The following is a 15359-nucleotide window of genomic DNA, read 5'->3' as shown; positions in this document are numbered from 1 at the left end:
TTAAAGCACAAAATCTCATATAGAACATTTATTATAACATGTTAAAATTGACACTTTGTGGGTCTGAGCAAAGATGTGCCCTTTTTTGATGTATCCTTTTAAATGCAAATGAGCTGATGAAATACAAACACTGGTCGCTATAATGGTGGTTTGTTGAAATAGAAATTCAATTGTGCTGTCAATTATTATTTTTTCTCTCTTTCCCTGCAATAAATGGCAGTATTGTGGTTGGATAGGGCAGATTAAGGGGTGGTATTATTATAATAAGATCCCCTTCTGACATCACAAGGAGAGCCGAATTTCAATTACCTATTTTTTGACATGCTTGCAGAGAATGGTTTACTAAAACTAGTTACAGGGTTGATGTTTTTCACTTTTTCTATGTTGATAGAAGCCATAGGGACACAATTATAGAACTAAAATATAAAAAAAATCTGATTTTCATGATACGTCCTCTTTAATCTGTCATTTGCAATAATCAAATTATTTGGTCAATTTTATGGTTATGACTATTTTGACGTCCTATCTTATAATTGGATTACGTGACTTTAGCCGGGGTTTCACAGGCGGGATCACATATAGTTGAAAATGAAAGCAGCTTAGCTCATTGTAAGCAAAATCTCAATTTCTCTGACGCCGTAACCTTTCTATTTGTGTAACTGTCATCCCTGTAAAAAATGAATGACCCTCAGAATATTACAATCCCTGATTTACACACAAACCCTCAAGAACAATCTTAACAATCCCTCATCTGCTTTACAAAAAACCTAGAGCTCTGTCCAAAATGAAAAGCAGCAGCCTAGTTCTGTGTCCCACTTTTACATTTTCTTAAGAGCAAACGCTGAAACTACACCAGGACAAAGAAGGTTTTAGTGTCTGATGCAAATACATTGGATGGAGGAAACCTAAAGCTGTGTGAATTTCCACTTCTATGAGAATATATACATGCATAATAGAGAAATGATAGCTAGACAGAGAGATCTGACCTTGATTGTTAGAGAAATGTTGAAAGACTTCCGTGCAGGAAACATTGATAAATTGTCCAGCGTTGGCTGTGTGCCAGCACCGTATCCCATCCCAATCTGTACCACATCCTGCGAACCATCATAACAGTCTAAATCAACCGAAACATTTTTTTCCATTCCATTAATCTTTCATCTCTGCAGTACATCAATATTTAAAAGTATATTGAAAAACCAATTCAGGTGAGCTACAGTATTGATTTATCCATCTGCACTAACAGCACAGCACCGGTTTCACAGTCAGAGCAAGTACGATACCTAAATTAATCTCATTTCCAAACTGAACGTCTGCCAAAGAAACTCAAATCATGAACTTTAACAATCTGTTTGAGATCTAGCAGTAAAACGACCAGACCGCATCAGATCATGTCATTGAATAGGCAGATCACACCTTATGGAGTCATGTCTCTACAATAGTACCAAGATTTATAGATAAACGTTATGCAAGTCTACATAATGTTGTATCGCCAAAAAGAACATTAAACATGTGTCATTATGTCACTTTTGTTACACTGTCAGAAATAAAACTGGTCTCTAGCTGTTGCCAGGGCGGCACTCTTTTAAACGACACTTTTGTACCTAAGGAAATCATATTAGGTACATAATGGTATACCAGAGAGTGCAAATTAATACTTTAAATACCCTTAACCGGCACAGAGTGGGGGTGAAATTGTGATGTACACCTTCAAATTAATTTAACTCTGCATTTTTTTTGTCTAAAAGTCTAATCTTGGTCTTGTTTTAAAGAAGACACTTAAACGTTTGTGTTGTTAAAAGAGAAAAAAATAATTAAAAAGTTATACAATTTTTCTTTTATTGTAATAAATAAAAATAATGCAATAAAGAATATATGTTTTATATATAAAATAATCACAAAAAATTAGGTTTGTGTTACACTTTTAACTGTTTTACCAACAACGGCCACTAGGTGTCAACGGTTTGCTGCATACTCTTGTCACAAATTAATAGATTACTGTTATTGTACTATTATTACTGCTAAAATGTTTTAATATATGAAAAATACTCAAACTTCAAACCACTGTTTACAACCCTTATATTTCTGGCTAAGAAATGTATATTATTAAAATGGTCTACACCTCAGGTCCCTACAATTTCTATGTGGATTTCTCAGCTGTCAGCCTTTTTTCCCTCGGAGAAACTAACTTATGTCTTAACTTATCTCAACCACAAACAGGACAAATTCAGGAGTCTTTGGGATCCTCTCCAATCCTTTCTACAAAAAAACTAACCTGTTTTATTGTGAGAATTTTGGCTTTTTTGTATATATTTTACTTAATGTTTTTTTTTTTGTAAACAGACAGTTTTGTTTTAATTAACTTTCAGCGCTTGGGGTTTGTTTGTTTGTTTGTTTGTCTGTCTGTCTTTGTTTTTGATGTTTGTATTATTTGAAAAACCTTATATAAAAAAAACAATATATATATATACCTTATACAACAATATACAGTTGGCCGTGATTGAGTAAAATTTACATGCAAAATATTGAAGTAAACTCAGGTGTCCCAATCACGGGACAGTGCTAAGGAATTAAAGGTAGATATTGTTACCAAATGGTACAAATTAAGACCTTTTTAAAGTGTACATTTTTCTGACAGTGTATTTTTTTTTTTTGTTTAACTGGGGCCTCATTTATAAAAGTGCGACGTAGGAATTATGCTATTTAATCAGTGGCGGCTCGTGACTGCTCTTCCGAGGATGCGCTAATTCAAAATAAGTGTTCGGATTATCACGTGTGTGGTTCCCTTTTCCAAAATATGTGGCCTGCGTTTAGAGAGATCCTGTGTGCATCACGTGTTTTGTCAAAATAAGTGCCTGCTGCAGATGCGTCAAAACCGTTTATGATAAAAGAGACGCTCACATTCCCTAAATACACGCAAGACACTCCCTTAACAGTAAACTCTGATTACGTGTAAGATTATGTGATTATCTGGCAAACGCGAGCGTCTCTTTTCAAGTTCAAGTTCAAGGCAGCAGGCACTTATTTTGGCATGACACACGATCTCTCAAAGCGCAGAATACACATGACAAGCTACATACATGTTGTGACGAACTTCGCATTGTGCGCTTCAAAAAAAGAAGTCACCAGCCGTCACTGCATTTAATCTAAGACCATTTCTGAAACGATCGTACGTGTGATTCAGAGAAAAGGAGCGGACGCACAAAAATACGTGCGTACACCTCTTTTCTAGATGTGCAGTTTATAAATCACAAATGATCTTGAAATTGTGGGCAGCTGAATGCTCTTAGAACTCCGCCTTGTAAACGCCCCTAATTTAATTCATTAACATATACATTTTTTTAAAGGCCAAATTCTCTGACTGTTACAATGGCAAGTGGTAAGTAAACATATGTTGTCATTTGCTTAAGCTTTTAATTTTTCAAAATTCTAACATGGAAACTTTTTTGAGCGTTTTGATCACTCGGGTTAAGGCGATTATTAGTCGACCTTTTAATTCACGGGTTTCATTTAAATATATTTTTTACACGTAAACCTAATATTTGTGTCTTTAAAGTTCCAGTTTGCCATGCCTCCTGCATGGCGGTGTAAGATAAGATATTTTCGACTTTAAAATTCAAAGATAGCATCCTAAACTGTCAGAATATATTCCATATGGATTAATTTGGATTTACAGATGTTTAACATTAAAATCGATGCATGGAAATAATTTATATAAATTTTTTATATTTTTAGTACTTTTCCACGTCAAAGATGAGTTTTATACATCTGAGCGTTGGAGTGGATTTGAGCGTACGCACGGTCTAAGATCTAATCTGTCTGTGAAAACGCTTTATAAATGAGGCCCCTGGTGTTTAGCGTAAAGTTATTGTGATTTATACAGAGGGTCTGTTGAATGCTTTATTCTGATTCTTTGAAAAATGTTCTACAGGTGTTGATTATTTTTCTATAAAACGCACACCTAAAGGGCTCATTATAGTTGTGCGTAGGTCCTACAGCATAGCCGCGATGGCATAGGTTTCCGCGTCGGTTTTCATTTATACTTTTGCGTTGTCGTCTGCGTCGATGTGCAAAAACATGCGCAGACCGCTGGTTGGCAGTAACCACGCGTGTAACCACAGTAGCAGCGCGAACGTCAAAAAAGAAGAAACGTTAGCAAGTTAACCCACAAAAGAAGAAGAAACAGCAACTTGTTGTGTATAATTTGAGAAGACCAGCAATGATGGAAGTAAATAAACAACGACTTTTGATGCAATTTGAGTTAAATCACTCCTCAACTTGGCTTTGTTTTCACCGTCACAAACGGAAATACCTATGACGCAGTTTTTTTTACCTGACGGGAGGGGCCAATCACAGCGCTTGCGGTCCGTGTAGATCTGACGCGCTGTTAAAATTGTAGCTACGGTGTAGAACTTACGCACGACTATAAATGGGGCTTAACCTGTCAAATATCTTCAAAAAAGTGTAACTGTGGTGTAAGGACTCTGGTCCTTTGAATTATTTGAAAATAATACACACTTGCGGTGCAACCACCTTGGGCATTACCACCTTAGTGGTGCATTATTTTCGTATATTTCAACGGCCCGTCATCAATAATTCCTTACATAGTTTGGGAGTTACTTTGAATTTGCACAAAAAAAGTTTCATCCGTCATATGAGTGCATACGAATAATCATCTTTATGTTGAAGTCACTGAATATTCATGGTTGAATCCAATTACTTTTAAGTAAGTTTCTGTATAAACCAATATTGTTGTGGTTTAGGTTGTTTAGGCCATTGTAAGAAGGTTTAAATAGACCGTTTGAGGAAGGTTTGAGGAACACAAACCTCCCGAGGTTTTAACACAATTAACATCTGCCCTGTGGGTCAATGTGTCTGGCTGCAAATGTGTCACTCTAGATGTGAACTTTCAAAACCAGACTTCGATTCTCGGAGCGTCTGAGTCCTCAGGGAGGAATATAATCAGAAGACATTGTGAAAACTCATTTCAGATTAACGACAACTCCGTGAGTCTCCAGATTACGCTTGACGGTACCAAAAGGGTTTCGCTGGGAAATTTCGTAGTGCTTCACTGCAGGGTCTCCATCAGTTATTAAACAATTCAAGCTCTAATACAAAAGAAATACAAAAATGATTTACTATTAACATAATTTTGCTCTCTCTTGAAACCATTAGAGTAAAGACTGTCTTAAGCTGTGATGGTCTTTTCTATTTGGGTCACAGGGATAAGGGGAAAAAACAAAACTGAATTCAAATAATAAATGCTGAAAATTATATACTAAAGGAATATCAAAATAATTTTAAATGTAAGAGGTTGAATGGAATACCCTTTAAGTGCATCTGACATATTTTCTTGTAAATGAGCACTTTTATCAGGCTCTTATGTTCAGGTTTAAAACTTCACTTTAATGGCAATAAAAAGGTTATCCAGTAATTGAAATGACTTATTTTCACTTTAGTCATTTCATTGGTATTCAACAAAATGTGTCTGTCTTTCGCTGCAAAACCCTCTAAGTGCAAAATTACTAAACTAGAAACATTGCAAAGCAGTATTCAATAAAAATATATAAACTGAACCAGACATTAGGGGACGCTGTGATGGATGTGGCTGCCACATTCGGGTTGTGTTCAGGTCCAAGTCCTCGCAATTATTTCTGAATGGCCTGAGTCTGGGATTAAGTAGATTTGAAGCGAAAGTATTTGATAAACCAATATTACGTATCCAGTTATTATCATTATCTTATATTTGGCATTTAGCGGGTTTTGCATCTGAGCTCTTCAAATATTACTACAATATTTTTTTACATTTGTTAGGTGTTAAGCGTTTAAATGACACTTTTGTCAATGTTTCTGTTCTTCACGTTTTGTTAATCATTTCATATTGTTGGACCTGTGCAGTTCATGGTATTTCTAATAATTTGACTGTAGTTCAATGCATAAATGACATTTTTGTATCATAAACAGATATGATCTATATTGGGTCACCAACTGATTTGAGAACAGCTGATCCGTGAGCATACTGCAGGTGCCCGACCCGCTTTCAGCTTCATTTCCTTCTGTTTTATTCAATTAAAGTAATATGATTAAGATTTCCTTATATGATTCCCTCATAGTCATTCACGGTCTAATCAACTGAAGTGAATCAGGCCGGAGTGAACATCAGCTACTGGTGTCAGATTCATGGAGGACAGCAATATAAACTCACAACTTCTCCTCTTACAAAATCATCTTTAACAACAAGAACAAGCACACTAATGTTAGAAACTAGTGTCCTAAACAGTATTCAGACACTTAGGGCACACTTAAATGTATAAATGGCATTGCATTATATACAAAATATCAAATCTGCAACCATAAAGCTTTATCTTTTCTGATAACAAATTTAAATGATTTGAACAATGTAGTGTGAAAGTGTTTTATTGGATGTATGAAGTCATTAAATTAGTAAACCATAGATGTGTTATAGACAAATTGTATTTTATATATCCACCTTGTGTTTTGATAACAGCATGCACTGAAGTTGGCATGGGCTTTTGTTTGTGCATAACCTAAAGATTAGTTTGTATTCCTGTAGCTCAACTGGTAGAGCATTGCAACTCAAAGGTTATGGATTTAAATATATAAAGAAAATCTATGCAAAGTTATTTTGGATGAAAGCATGTAAATGCATTGCATATACACCAATTATTAGTTTGGCATACACATCCTAATGCATCCAGCGTGTTTTTTAATCAATGTAAGTTTACTGTTATAACCTGTTTGTTGGGTCTGGTTCTTGGTCTCTCTGTTCTTCGTCTGGACGCAGATCTCTTGCTCTTGTATAAGCTGAGTAATAATAGCACAGTCTGGATGAATGGCCTGCACCTAAAAATCAATAAATACAGTAAAAGTGCACATTAACTTTGCATGGTGTCTGAGAAAGACAAAATCGTTTAAGATTACATTTTAAGAGTAATTTAATATTAAACTTAAATATTTAAAGTTATGCATCTTAATTTAACCCTAAATATATATGAAAATGTTACTGTTTTAGCTTATGACTAGATAAAATATGGACAAACCCAACCATTGGTTTAAATTAACCCAGAAAATGTCCAACCCATATAGGCTTATTAAACTCAAGGATTGGGTTTGTTGATATTAAAGAATCAAAATCTGAAATGTTTAAGTAATATAGTATCGACCTTTATTTGTTAATGTAACGGCATATGCCTGTATATCACATAACCATAATTGTTTCTGACAAAATGCGCATCGTTTATTCCCTCTCAATTGCTTTTAGCTGTATACATCTTATGGAAACTGACCAAGAAATTAAAAACATCGACTCAGTTCATTATACAAATGTTTATAAAATAACAAGTTTCGATTAGCAAGTTAAATTGTGATACACAAAGTATAACAGTAGGCTATTTGAGAAAACGTAAGACTTACCGCTCTCCAGAGGATCTCAAATAAACAAAGATGCACAACAATCATATTAAATCCAGAAGGAGCAACTATCCAAGCAGTCAAAACACAGTGATGCCTGTAACTCCAAAGGGATCTCCTCGATCAGACTCGACAGACTGAATTAAGCCGCTGAGATCAGATTCAGTATCACCAATACTCGCTCTGGTGCGCATCAGTACGCGGAGCGCGCGCAGTAATCACAGGCAGGCTGACCGTAAAAATAGACGCTCTTTAAAGTGTTTTAGATCGGAATATTGGAACTGTTTGCGAAATGTATCTGAAAAATTGCTGATAATTTTAGAAATGTGTGGATTTTAAGCGAATACTTTGAACGACTTTGGGAATGGACGACAAATAACCTTTTGTGAAACAGAAATAGGCTTTTCGGATGTTAAAGGTTCTTTATGGAAACATACAATCAAAAATGTTTTTTTCATGAGTGTTGACATTTTGCTGCTAACCGACCAGGATGGCCGAGTGGTTAAGGCGTTGGACTTAAGATCCAATGGACAAATGTCCGCGTGGGTTCGAACCCCACTCCTGGTAAAAGCTTTAAATGTACTTAAAACTGAAAATACATGCTTTAAATTACCACCTTACTGAATCTGGGTCAGTGTTAATGCAATGTAGACCAACAGAAGTGTGTTTCTCAATGTCAAGGATACTTCCTTGGCAGGACTCGTCTTTCCAAGTCACTTCCTTCATAGTCAGGTGAGGCTCCTCTTTAGAATTTGGAAACACGTAAATGTAACAGGCTAGCAAGTGCACGTCATCACGTCAGTAAAAATGTGTGCTTTCGGCGCTGCTCGCATAGGATTGTGGTAATTTCAGAGCGTGAAGGACACACATATGCATCCTTTCCTGTATATGGGATATTTTTCGAACGAAGGACTCTCGAAGGATCCTCGACATTGGAACAGTCCTTTGACGAATGTCGATGACGTAGCACGCTCGAAATTATGGCTTCCGAGGATCCTACGGAGAGAACGGTTAATTGGTCAAAAATCTGATGAGTAGGCTACGTGTGGTGCAGAATGCTGTTGATCCATTTTGTTTGAATTAAGAGTCTGAATGTTTCTAAACGTAAGTTGTGTCAATGTTTGGGGCACAACACTTATCTGTACGTGTTTCATTTTACTTGTTGAAGTTCTCTTCCCCATGTACAGGTATACATCACCTGAGTGTCTGTTACAAGTGGTTTTGTTGGAGAAATGTCCACGTGGGTTCAAACCCCACTGATGGATATAGTTTTAACTATAACTATAAATTCAGATCACACTGAATTTAATCATGCTGCCAATCATGTGCTAATGTAATTTCCACTGAAACTGGAAATTAGGCTGCATCCGAAATTGCATACTGTGACAGTAGGTCTTTTCAAGACCTTTTCAAGACCTGATCGTTAAAACAGTAGTATGAATATGGATAGTATGACTGCGTCCAAACACCCACACTTGGGGTCTTGGCCATTCGAGAGCGTGTGCATGCGGAAGGAAGTAAGCGTGCAAGACTGTCCCATGTTTTAAAACTAAAACTGTGAAACTGTGGAACAGCCTTGCCCCTGATATCAGGGCTGTGTTTAAAACTAAACTTAAAACTTTCTTATTTTCTATGGCTTTTAACAATCCCTGATCTTGTGATTGTTTTTTTTAACTTGCTTTTTATTTGTGTTAACTTTCTGCTTTGGCAGTTTTTAAATGTGCTTTATAAATAAACATTGTTTGACCCACACTTAACCCACACTATCTCGAATAAGGCTTCAGAGCGGTATTCAAGGTTAATGCATATTGTTCTGGATGTAAATTGTAAGACTTCTGCCATAACCTTGTGAGATGTCGCAGAATCAGGGAATACTGAATAAACAATAAACTTTAATAAAGCTGCATGCACAAAATGAAGAGTTTTTTTACAGTTGCAAAGAATTCTTCTTCTGAAAGTTTCAGATAAGTGTTTATTAATAACTAATAATGTTTATTTCAGAGTTTTTATTTTATTTTATTTTAAAAACTAATTCTATGTGCACGCCCACTAGAACACTTGGGATAAATACAGGAAATACATCATGCAAGTTGTCAAGTGGTTAAGTGAAACTAGAAATACTAGAAATGCAATCAAAAGGTGTAGAAAGTGAAAATAAAACTTTTTTACACTAAATTTGCTTTCTTGCTGCTTTCTTGGCCACCGTTTAATTTTTTCAAAATCGACCAGGCTGACCAATCACATTCCACGCGCCAGCCCACCCATAGAATGCAGAGAAAATACGATGAAGGTATCTCAGGAGACAGGAAGTAAACCTAACATTGGATTGAGATGTGCCTTGATGACTTTTTTCCTCCGAAGGCAGCATTTTAGAGCTTTCGGACACAGCCTATGAATTTGGCCATACTACTTGCCTCACCTGATGCTTTTTGCCTACTATATTGCATGGAAGTAGGCGGTTTTGGACGCAGCCTCAGTCAGATTCTGCTTGAGATTCTAGAGAACATTTAACTAGATGCTAAAGTTTGTAGCAAAAAACTTTATGTTGGCCTGACAAAGCCTGGCCTGAATGTTTAATACTGTTTGACAGAAGTTTAGTTTAATAGTCTACTTGGCTGTTAGCATGATTTAGCATGAAGCTAGTATGATTTACCATGAAGCTGCATTATTTAGCAGGAAAATAGCATGATTAAGCATGAAGCTAGTATGATTTAGCATAAAGCTAACATGATGCTAGTATGATTTAGCATGAAGTAACATGATGTTAACATGATTTAACATAAAGCTAGCATGATTTAACATGATGTTAGTATGATTTAACATGAAGCTAGCATGATTTAGCATGAAGCTAGCATGATTTAGCATGAAGCTAGCGAGATTCAGCATGCTTTAGCATGAACCTAGCATGATTGACAGAACTTTAGTTTAATATTCTACCTGGCTGTTAGCATGATTTAGCATGAAGCTAGTATGATTCAGCATGAAGCTAACATGATGCTACTATGATTTAGCATGAAGCTAGCATGATTTAGCATGAACCTAGCATGATTGACAGAACTTTAGTTTAATATTCTACCTGGCTGTTAGCATGATTTAGCATGAAGCTAGTATGATTCAGCATGAAGCTAACATGATGCTACTATGATTTAGCATTAAGCTAGCATGATTTAGCATGAAGTTTGCATTAGAGTTGTGACGTTCGCGAACGATCCGATTCTTTTGAACGGCTCATAAACATGAACGATGGGAGCCGAGTCGCGGCTGGAGAGGAGCCGTTCTTTCTGTCGTTCTTTTTTTCCTATGCGTGTTTCACAGATACACACAAATTAGCTCCTCCGCGAGACAGAACAGTTATAGGGGGAGGGGCGCAAAGTTAATTTGACTTATTTGCAAATTGTACAGTAGTTATAGTAGTAATAGTGGACTGTACGTAGACATTTCAATTTTATTTATTCTAATTTTATCCACAGTATATCTCTAATACTTTAAATATTTTTTGTTATCTATCAAAATGTTCTTTTGTGATACTGTTCTTGTATAGAATTTTTTCACCAAAAGCTGTTTTGCACAGACATTCATTGCAGCCCACTTTGTTATTGTTCATTTAAGACCTGAAGGGGTTGATGTCCTATTTGCAAAGTTTACAGTAGTAATAGTGGACTGTATGTAGACATTTCCATTTTATTTATTCTAATATGTGTAAGTGTTTGAGGTAAAAGCTGTTTTGCACACAAAATTCATTGCAGTCGGCTTTGTATTGTATTGTATGAATAACATAAGTCAACGTAGCTTTACCCGTACACACACTTTGTACTAAAGGTAAATCCAAAATAGTGATGTCACTGTCTAAGCAGAGGGATGTTGTGCAACCCTATGGAATATAGTCTAATAGTGACAAATGAGGTAATAATCAATATTTCAGAATAATTCAAACTCAGATATTGGTGTGTGAGTTTTAATTATTTGACTACATATCTCACCTCATCATTCCTCCCAGTGATTATTTCCAGGATAAACTGAGATGCCCCCAAGCTGGCTTCTTAAAACTGACTAAATATTTAAAAAGAGCCAAAAGAGCCGTTCTTTTGAACGGCTCTTTGAAAGGAACGGATCGCCAAGATCCGGTTCCCCTCAAAGAGCCATAAATCCCATCACTAGTTTGCATGATGTTAACATGATTTAACATAAAGCAAGTGTCACGGCTAGGGGCTGGCTACTAAACCTAAAGCCACGCCCCTTCTCAACTTCCACCTCGAGGAGGTCCCCAAAGCCAACCCAATGACCAAACAACACGAGAGCAGGTAAGTATTAAAACAAACTTTATTTAAATATTTAAAATAACTGGGGGAATGGGGAAGGGGCAATTAAAACTAACTTCCTCTCTGCCTTCCAGGCAGACCACAGCACGGGAAGGTGGCAGAAAGGGGAAGGGGGCAACGGAAGTCCCAGGGGCTGGGGACCAAAATATAGGGGGGGGAGTGGGCCGGGAACACAGGCTCCTGCCAACTCCGCTATCCGTGGCGCCCTCCTCTTCTCTCCTGGAGGCAAAGACAAATAGTGTGAACTTGGGGTTTATCTCTCTCTCTATCTGCGGTACCTGTGTCACGTCGGCCCAATACTTCACTGCTCACTCCACTTTGTGTTTCCTTCCACAGGCTTCGACGGAGACACGAAGACTCGTTTAACCTGGACTGGGATCGTCCTCACCTGTCGGTTTGCTGCTAGTTCTTGGTAAGTATGGTTCTTTTTCCACAGGTCACTCTCCTAACATCCACTCCCGTCTTTTCTCTCTCTTTACAGGCAGCTTGGACACAACACAGTTAGTGCAACTTGGATACTTCTCACCTCTCTGCTGTTTACAGCTCGGGCATGTGTGACTGTCCACAGTTCGTTCTACTGACGTTCACTCTCGTTCTCTCTTCCTTTACAGGCAGCTTGGACACAACAACACAGTTAGTGCAACTTGGATACTTCTCACCTCTCTGCTGTTTACAGCTCGGGCATGTGTGACTGTCCACAGTTCGTTCTACTGACGTTCACTCTCGTTCTCTCTTCCTTTACAGGCAGCTTGGACACAACAACACAGTTAGTGCAACTTGGATACTTCTCACCTCTCTGCTGTTTACAGCTCGGGCATGTGTGACTGTCCACAGTTCGTTCTACTGACGTTCACTCTCGTTCTCTCTTCCTTCACAGGCAGCTTGGACACAACAACACAGTTAGTGCGCTTGAATACTTCTCACCTCTCTGCTGTTTACAGCTCGGGCATGTGTGACTGTCCACAGTTCGTTCTACTGACGTTCGCTCTCGTTCTCCCTTCTTTTACAGGCAGCTTGGACACAACAACACAGTTAGTGCAACTTGGATACTTCTCACCTCTCTGCTGTTTACGACTCGGGCATGTGTAACTGTCCACAGTTCGTTCTACTGCGTTCTGGTCGACAATATACAGGGGCGGGCTTACGACAGCTGGCCTGCACAGAAAGGCGAACGACGATGGTTTCCCTAGGGGGTGCCGGGGGCAAAAACCCTCTCGGCGGATGCGCTGGGTCAGCAGGGGGCGAACGTCACACCGTCTCACCGGGCCGAGCGCTGCCCTATCCTCAATGCCCGTAGGCCGATCGAATGCCGGACAGGGGCGCCCCTTTGTAGAGACCACGGGGCGGCGGAACTCCTTTGCCTCTCACTCTGCCACAAGATAGAACACACAGGTAAAGTAGCAATATACAGGTTCGTGGTTGTACTCACACACGCACTGCCAGCTTCCCAATCTTCACCGCCACACTCTGCAACTGTCGACACACCAGACGGGCGACTTCCAAAAAAACCCACACCGTCACTTTACACTTGAATCGCACACAGCGTACAATAATGGATGTTGCTCACAACCGTCAGCCTCTCCGTCTCTCCTTAGCAGAAGGGGTGATGCGGGGTACGTCTGACAAGACACACAGCACTTGCACAGCAACCCACAGCAAATACACAGCACCACTTCAACGTGAAAAGTTTTCAAATGACATGGACTCACCCCCCCACACTACAAGTGTACACACGAGACGCCCGACGTCCTCCTCTTCACTAAGGTCAAATGGGGGCGATGGTACCACGGCCGGAGCTTTTGGTTCTGTTGCTATGGCTACTGGATCCACTTATTCCTGCGGCCCACCTACCACGCTGAGTCAGGGGTAGGGCCGCCTCCTGGAGGCGTTCGATAATACACAGGTTAATAGTTATGCTTCAGTTATCCAGAGCCAATACTCACAGCGATCCTCTTGATGATTAGTTTACAAACTGCTTCGTTTCCTTCCTCCTTGGTTACTCCAAGCGTGTCACAATCACCGTTGTTGTCTTCTACCCACAGGGTTTCCTCTACGGTAACATCCACAGAGAACTACGAGAGAGAAAGAGAGAAAGTGCAACCAACTGCCAACGTGTAACGGACGAGCACAGCTCCGTACCTCAACTCACACACTACACAACCAAACTGTGATTTACACTGCTCTTAAATACTCTTCTGTGTGCTGTAACCCTCCAATCAACCAGCGTTCCTCTTAAACATGCACAGCTGTGCTTGATTTCGCTGATTACAGCCCTCGCGATGCTACCGGATGTCCGGTGTTTCCTCTTCCCGGTCTGGGCGGAAACATCCGGGCGGAACCAAAGTTTCCCTACTTTTGGTTCCGCCCAAAAGATCGTCACCTTGTGACACAAGCATGATTTAGCATGATGTTAGTATGATTTAACATGAAGCTAGCATGATTTAGCATGAAGCTAGTAAGATTCTAGCATGCTTAAGCATGAACCTAGCATGATTTAGCATGATTCTAGAATGATTAGCATGAAGCTAGCATAATTAACTCTTTCCCCACCAGTGTTTTTTAAAGGTCCCATTCTTTCTGTGTTTTTGAAGCTTTGATTGTGTTTATAGTCCGCAATATAACATGTGTTTATGTTTCACGTGTAAATTTTTTTTTATTTCATTTGGTGCCTATTTGACAGAGAAAAGGGGTGTTTGTAGTCTCACTCCCTCAACAAAGATATTGGACTTCCTTTTTTCAATGATGCAAAATGATGATTTTTACGGAAGTGAAAGAAGGAAGTGCAACGCTGAAATCTGTATTTCTCCAGACTTAGCGGCAACTGAGAAAATTATTCATGACCATTCAAAAACAATTTGAATTCAAATCCAATTCAAAGCTTTATGCAAATGAGTGAAGTGTCCCTTTTAAAGGGGAATTATGTTAAAGAAATATATCGCCTGGCAGTGAACTTTGAGCTTTATCATTTTACAGGTATTACACTAGCTCGCCAGTGGCAATTTTTTTTAATGATTTTTACAAAAGTTTAATGCCTTCCAAAAAATGTTCTTCTTAAAATATACAAACATACAATATATCAAATGAAAAAACAGACCATCTGCTTTCAAACAAAAAAAAAACGTTTCATCCTACCTTCATTTGTGTAAACACAATAACAGCTTCAAAAACACAGGAATAACAGGACCTTTAAGTCAATGGGAATTTTGGGGTTTTCGATTGCCCTGTTTAAGAAGTCCCATCAGTTAGAAAAGGCATAGTAACGTTAAGCTAAATCAGACCAGTCTGAAAACCTTTGGAAAGTTGGTGGATGTAGCTTGAAAGCTCTAGGAGAAATTACAGTCAGAAATTTGAGGGATCAGAAGAATAATGTTTAAATGCAACCACAGTACGTTGGCTTTGTCGAGCCAACGTAAGAACATGAACCAGGATGGCCGAGTGGTTAAGGCGTTGGACTTAAGATCCAATGGACAAATGTCCGCGTGGGTTCGAACCCCACTCCTGGTAGAATCAAATATTTAGTACACAAAATGCTAAGGGTTGTTAAAATGCTTTATAAAATACACAATGACATGCAAAATTTTAAAGCTGCTCCGTTGTCATATATATAGGATA

At 38.5% G+C, this 15359-nt stretch overlaps 1 protein-coding gene and 2 non-coding genes across 3 annotated transcripts in view; 2 read left to right on the top strand and 1 right to left on the bottom strand.

The window, feature by feature from the left end:
- Nucleotides 1-7479, bottom strand: part of ghrhra (growth hormone releasing hormone receptor a) — a 30511-nt gene extending 23032 nt beyond the window's left edge. The window contains exons 1-3 of the mRNA XM_065276755.1: nt 7432-7479; nt 6753-6861; nt 987-1094 (exon numbers count right to left, since the gene is read on the bottom strand). Of these exons, the coding sequence (XP_065132827.1) occupies nt 987-1094; nt 6753-6861; nt 7432-7476 (262 nt within the window). The 5' untranslated portion in view covers nt 7477-7479. The remainder of the gene's footprint in view (nt 1-986; nt 1095-6752; nt 6862-7431) is intronic.
- A 433-nt stretch (nt 7480-7912) lies between these two features.
- On the top strand, nt 7913-7995 carry trnal-uaa (transfer RNA leucine (anticodon UAA)). Its single transcript has one exon. It is a non-coding gene; the product is annotated as a tRNA-Leu (tRNA).
- Nucleotides 7996-15168: 7173 nt separating this feature from the next.
- Nucleotides 15169-15251, top strand: trnal-uaa (transfer RNA leucine (anticodon UAA)). Its single transcript has one exon. It is a non-coding gene; the product is annotated as a tRNA-Leu (tRNA).
- The last annotated feature ends 108 nt before the right edge of the window (nt 15252-15359 follow it).

Source organism: Paramisgurnus dabryanus, chromosome 6, assembly GCF_030506205.2.
Source record: "Paramisgurnus dabryanus chromosome 6, PD_genome_1.1, whole genome shotgun sequence".
NCBI lineage: Eukaryota > Metazoa > Chordata > Actinopteri > Cypriniformes > Cobitidae > Paramisgurnus > Paramisgurnus dabryanus.
This window is presented reverse-complemented; position numbering and strand designations above follow the sequence as displayed.